The sequence below is a fragment of the Aegilops tauschii genome, chromosome 1 (assembly GCF_002575655.3).
Source record: "Aegilops tauschii subsp. strangulata cultivar AL8/78 chromosome 1, Aet v6.0, whole genome shotgun sequence".
NCBI lineage: Eukaryota > Viridiplantae > Streptophyta > Magnoliopsida > Poales > Poaceae > Aegilops > Aegilops tauschii.
Window position 1 is genome coordinate 77408525 of NC_053035.3, and position 6538 is coordinate 77415062.

The window sequence follows — 6538 nt, forward strand, 5'->3', positions numbered from 1 at the left end:
TTATCGTGCCCAATACAGGACAGCTGTTGGGGCAAATTGGTGCTCTATTTATAGGGCTGATATTGGAGCAAAAAAATCAGTTGATGCAAAATGCACTTTTGAGTCTCCAGTAACAATTTGTTGGAGATGCTCTTGGGAAGTTCACACCTTCAAGTGTAGATAGTTGCATAAAACACATCGTTTTTTTAGGTATATAACACATGGTTGAGTGACCCTAGAGATAGTACAAACTTAACCTTAAAAAATAATCTACAAACATAAAATGCAAAGTTACCCTTAAAAAATAATATGCAAACGCAAATCGGATCATTTAGAGGAAAACATTTTTTTCTCTCCAAGTTTATTAATATCCTTCCACGTGCTATTGCCATTACACTTAAACCCACTGGTGCGCGTACATATGTTTCTCTGACGAAACGTTAAACACGCTTAAGGCACGACAGGCCTAGTTATTACTAGTAGAGAGTAGTTAGTTCTATGTGATGGTCACCGAGATGAGGCCGTCGGATTCTTCGTCCACGACGTCCCCGAACCGGACAACCCTGACGGGCAGGCTCTCCGCCGGCCCCGACGCTGCCGGCGAGATGGCGTGGTGCACCGACGGCCTGGAGACGAGATTGTAAGCCTGGATCCTGTCCACTTTCGTCACCCGCACAGCTTCGTCCACGACGTCCCCTACCCGGACAACACTGACGGCCAGGCTCTCCGCCGGCCCCGACGCCGCCGGCGAGATGGCGTGGTGCACCGATGGCCTGGAGACGAGATTGTAAGCCTGGATCCTGTCCACTTTGGTCACCCGCACAGCTTCGTCCACGACGTCCCCTACCCGGACAACACTGACGGCCAGGCTCTCCGCCGGCCCCGACGTCGCCGGCGCGATGGCGTGGTGCACCGACGGCCTGGAGACGAGGTTGTAAGCCTGGATCCTGTCCACTTTCGTCACCCGCACAGCTCCATCGACGGGAAGCTCAGCGCCCGTGCTGGTGCTCCCAGCCACCGTCTTGCCCCTGCCACCGCCACCGCCGCCGCACCGGAACATTCTCGAACTTTCCCTCTCCTGGGTGGATGCAAAGTTATCTAACTAGCTGGAGCTAGATCTGTTTGTAGCTAGAGGAGTGCGTGGTTTCATTGAGCTCGGTTTTGGTGGTCATTTATAGGCTTCATCGCAGCTTAGCTAGGAGAGGTGTGTTCTTGTGGGACTCCTCCGGAGATGCTTAATTCCACACTGACGTGGAGTGCAGTCATATTCGACCGATCATGAGCTGCTTTAGTTTGGAATAGAAGCAAATGAAACATGGATATAATGCAGGTGATAGTTATCTCAATATGTTCGGTCGCTTGGAACTAATAATATGCATCTTTGCTATAGCGCCAGCCTCCCATGTGGAAATAATAATATCGTTCCCCGGGCGAATTCGCACCCGATGCTCGAGAGTGGAGAAGGCATCTCGACGAAATCATGCTTTCTTGGTATCGATGTCAGTAGCTAGATGCCTAGATCACACTATAGCTTTAGTAGCTGTCGAACATTTGGACATGCTAGCAGATCAATAAGGAGAATCAAGATAATTATGAAGTGTTTTACACGGATATGTCATGGACTCATGGTGGACCTCATGGTAAGCAATTCGTAACAGCTTTGATGAAACTGGAAGAGCGAGGAATAAGCATCCGGAATAACTTAGGCAGGCTCTCAAGAAGAAAATATCATGCAAAGATGCCAAGTGATGGGTCGAGTTACAGGGCATAATAATATATTGCTCGATGAAATGCAAAGGGGTGGTGTTGTGGTTTCACTTGTTAGGCCGGCTTGGTTTACTTTGTTCGGTTTATTGCACGACCACATGGGTCAGGTGGGCGCATGACATTGCTTAATTAAGCTGGATTTGATTGACTTCGATAATTTTTGATCAGTTTTGCTAAAACATATCTAGATGTGCCTTAAGTATTGCATAATTAGGATACTCGGTAAAACATAAAAAAAAACTAAAAAATGATTGATGCAGAAAAGAACTTTAGGTAGCCCCCAAGCTCACATGGGATGACACGGGGAGTGGGTAAAAAAGATGTCGCATTGATGAAGGGGTTCCATGATTATAGAGGCTACCAACATGACGACTCTGCTAGAGTTGCTCTTGGAGCCCGTGGGGTCCCATGAAGCCAGTTTCCAAGCATATGAGGATTAGAATTTGGATTAATCAAATTAAAAGCTAACAAATAAGTAACCAATCAATATGAGCAAAATGATGATCAAGGATGAGATGCCAAATGTCCTACCGCGTCCTACGAAATTTGGTGGCAACTAATTATGGGTTACCCCTAGCTAGCACATCCAGCAGACACTTCTAAAACACACATGAGGCTCAGGAACACGACACGTGGAAGGCCCACAAAGCAACACATGGAGGCACTGCATGGCACAAGCGGGATGTGCGCAGCTGCAATTATTCACGCTTGTTAGAAGCATGCGTCCTCTATTAATTGGAAGCGAGACTTTGCGTCGTTTCTGAGAGCGCCACCATAACGCCCTCACCCTTCTCTCACTGCTCACTCTCCCCTCTCTCCACTCCCACACCGGTGGCGGCGAGCACAAGATCTAGATGGCAAGCAGCGGCTACAAGCATCCGAGCGAAGCTCTGGACAGCGAGCACCGATTTCATCACCACAACGACAGGCATCGATCAACGGAGGCAAGCCCTCTATCCCCTATGGCATGAATCTACCATGCATGCGTTTGGTTTTCGATTTATGCATCGAATCTATCCATTGACTTTGATTTAGGACTCGATTTAGCCATATCCGATTAGGGATTTGAGTGGTTCTAACAGGATTGAGTAAGATTTTCAATGGGGGGGGAGGTAAATCGAGTTTACATCCATTCAAATCCAACCCAACAAGTAGTAGAGCCTAGCCGCAGCGAGCCTAGAGGCACCTGGAGTGGCGGTAGCCTTGGTGCTTCTAACCGTCGAGCTCCAAGGGCACTGTACGAAAGCCTAGCTGAGGAGTCCTGACCACCATCTCCACCGCTTCGTCATTACTAGCATCCTCCATCTCGACCGATTCGACTTTGCCAGCATCCACCATCTCCTCCCCCCTCCCCCTCCTCGTCCAGAACGATGGTGGCCGGCGCCACCGTGCTGGTTGCCTGGTCAGCAGGAGCCCTAACAGACTTGTACTTGGCCCATCTAGCTCTCTGACCTGGATCGGACGAATCGGTGTCAATCATCGCCCACAATAGTATGTCCACTGATGTCCTGAAAGTGCACAGGGCTATGTAGCAATCTCATGATAAGTAAGGTTTGTTGATCCCACAGGGAGCAGAAAGGATGGCACCACAATCCCCACAATTGTGTTGTTTGCGCAACTACACTCACACTCAAACTAGAATTTGGAAATAGTTAACTTAAGTAGGTTGCTAGAGGAAACGACAAAAAGAGAATTAAACTAAGGTACTAGAGAGAACGGAAACTAAATACTAAACTAAACGGGGGAAATAAACTATGAAAGGTATGTGCTGTTTTTTTTTGAATTAAAAAAATAAAACAGCACGTTGCTAGCATATAGGTACGAACTCTTTCGGCTCCGGCATGGAATGGAGTTAAGCTTTAAGACTTTGCTACGTCGTGGCTAAGTCAGTACATGCATTATAGGATACGACAATCTACTGATGGTGGGCGGTCCCTCACATAACATTATTCCTCAAGTCGCGCTATATTGAGATAACTCATTCGTCCTACTTCTTGTCACATACCTGCGGCGGCTAACGTAAAGATATTAAGGTCACGATGACCGGACGAAGGCAATAAGTTCTATGGACAACCCTCCTCCTAGAATAAATGTGTTCCCATTAAAATGTTTGCACCTGTCACGTCAGAGGTCTGTCATTTTCCACAACCATCTATCAACTTCATATGTGGCCTAAGAGTTGAACGTCTCCAACTACGCCAATGGATTGAACGCCTCCAATCACTAAACTACCGTAGAGGTAATAAGCAACACAAAACAACACACATAAATAGACTATAAACATATCGAATAACCACTTACTAATCGATTGACCCATAGCCAACAATTACTCGAATAACATCACATAAAAGGGGGTTCAAGAGTTGTTACAACCCATTATGGAGACCGTGATGGAGGAGGAAGAAGGGGTGTTGATAGTGTTGATGCCAGCACTACGGTGGATGGTGGTGGTGATGGCGCGGCGGGGGTGGCCCATGGCTGCGCCTCACCGGTAGCGGCTCCCTTCTGGTCTCCCTCTTGGTTGCAACAATGGTGTTCTTGATGTGGACGGTGGCTGGACATGGAGATGAATGATTAATGAGGCGTTGTTGATGATGGAGCTGACGGCTAGGGTTGATGGTGTTTATATAAGAGCTCTCTCATAGCCTCCTCCGTTGATGTAGCATCTCCCCTTTGATCCAAGGGCTCTAGGTGAGCCTTATCCTCTCCCAAAACATCCTTGAAAGCCAAGGAAGTCGTAGGAATAAACAGGGACAAAATCGGTGAACAATTTCGTCTAGAGGGGCAACTTTCGGGCCTGATTTCCTTCCATATGACCGAGCGTACGACCATCTATGGTCATATGAAATGTCGTCTTTTGTATTGGCCCTCTTCGGTAAATCAGACGCCATTTCTTCATACGAACTCAGAATTTGACATTTTTGGGCTCTTTGGATTCGTATAAACGACCCAGATCCATTTCTGGTATTAGATCTTGGTTTTGAGCACTTTGGAAAGATGGCATTTTCACTCTCTGAAACGACTAAGTCTGGGGCCTGGATGTCCACTGTTTGAACTCCTTTCATCGTGCTAAGTGCATGGGAAGTCCGCATCACCTACAAGACACACGAAGATAAAGAAAACTAATAAAAACTAACAAAGAATAAAGATTATACAATGCTCTAGGTGAAAAGGATAAAAATTGTAAAGAATGCATATGGACATGTAATTGGCTCAATTGGACATGATATTACTTGATATACGGAGATAATGTGCAACAAATGAGCTATAAAAATGCGTAAAATATGGAGTCATCATCCACTCATAGTGCCTTTGGCTGGGTTAGCCATCAGCCTCTTCTTCTTCCACTTTGTCGCTTTCAATAGCACAACGCCCGCCTCTTTATGCAACTCGTCCACACTCTTAAATTGAGAGCACGCCTCACATGTGGCCACCGAGAGAGAACCCAAGGATGATGCCCTCCATATAGGGCCGTTGGGGAAAGGATTCATGGCGGTGTAGTGGTGAGACAGAGAGAGAGAGAGAGAGAGAGAGAGAGAGAGAGAGAGAGAGAGAGAGAGAGAGAGAGAGAGTTGTGGGAGAGGGAGGGAGGGAGGAGGGGAGATGGGTTGAAGATGTAGTGCGATGGTAGATAAATAGGGGCTTTGGAGGTTCAAGCAGTAGGTAGGTGAGTGCCATGAATGAACGCTGAGATGAAGTGTAGTAGATTTCCTACATACCTCCATTGTTGTTGTTCATACGTGGATTACATTTTGTCCCTCCATTCACCTTACGTTCATATGTTCGATGCAGATCGACAATGGTGCTTTGGGGAACTCCTCCAAGGGCAAGGAGGTAGCGGCCGGCAAGAAGGGCAAGGCGATGGTGGAGCTCGGCAGCGCCCCCAAGAGGCCGAAGAACTACGGCCATCTCCATGAGGGCGGTAGCACAAGCCACTTTTGCAAGGTCATCCTTGCACCCATGCTGGAGTGTATGTCGATGCCAGTTGAGTTCACCAAGCGCTTGACCACTGTCCGTGCTGAGGATGAAAATCAGCTGCGCCTGGAGGGTGATGGTTCGAATGATCAACAACAGGGCTCACCAAGGGTTGGGCCCCTTCGTCGTTGCTCACCAGATGGGGATCGGGTACCTCTTCACCTTTAAGTTGGCGGCTCCCAAAACCCTGAAGATGGTCGTCTTCAACGGCAACGGCATCGAGGTGGTGACTAAGGGTAAGAGGAACGAGGAGGCATTTGTCATGGATTGTTAGCAAGTTATCCCTGCACCTTTAAGACTTTTGCGTAGTATGTTTAAGACTTTGCCGCAATTGTTTGTCGTTTAACTACATGTGACTGTGTGTTTAAGACTGGTTTATGGGTTTATGTTATGATTGTTTATCTATAGTGTGTGTGTGTGTGTGTGTTTAAGACAATGGCGCTTGTTTATCCATACTATTGCTCCGGCTATGGACGGCGGCGGCGGCGAGGCGGCAAGGCCATCTGGAGTGGCGGCTTCCATCCGTCGCGCCGGCATCATGGCAGCTCGGCGGGTCGGCTACTGCAGCGGCTGTTTTTCCGGCGTCGACTCGTTTGTAGGCGGCCCGGTTCGACCTTCGATCCATCACATCAGCGTCTGGCCGCTCTCTTCGTCGAAGGATTGACCCTCCCCCAGCTGCGGTCCATCGCTCGTCTCGCGCTCGGTGCGCAGGTCCGAGCTCGTCTCGCGCACGGTGCCGCAGGACTAAGCTCGTCTCGCGCACGGTGCAGCAGGACTGACCTCGTCTCGCGCACGGTGTTGCAGGATCGAGCTCGCC

The 6538-nt window shown here is 48.4% G+C and overlaps 1 protein-coding gene and 1 long non-coding RNA gene across 2 annotated transcripts; one reads left to right on the top strand and one right to left on the bottom strand.

The window, feature by feature from the left end:
- Positions 1-314: 314 nt before the first annotated feature.
- LOC109733071 (uncharacterized) lies at positions 315-1222 on the bottom strand. Its single transcript, XM_073508637.1, has one exon. It carries the CDS (start codon positions 1037-1039, stop codon positions 476-478), a length of 564 nt encoding a protein of 187 aa, XP_073364738.1. The 5' UTR covers positions 1040-1222; the 3' UTR covers positions 315-475.
- A 1293-nt stretch (positions 1223-2515) lies between these two features.
- On the top strand, positions 2516-6122 carry LOC120967255 (uncharacterized). Its single transcript, XR_012200230.1, has 2 exons — positions 2516-2690; positions 5539-6122. It is a non-coding gene; the product is annotated as an uncharacterized lncRNA (long non-coding RNA).
- The last annotated feature ends 416 nt before the right edge of the window (positions 6123-6538 follow it).

Coding starts and splice junctions, on each gene's coding strand:
- LOC109733071 (XM_073508637.1), bottom strand. CDS start 1,039: ATGTTCCGGTGCGGCGGCGGTGGCGGTGGCAGGGGCAAGACGGTGGCT.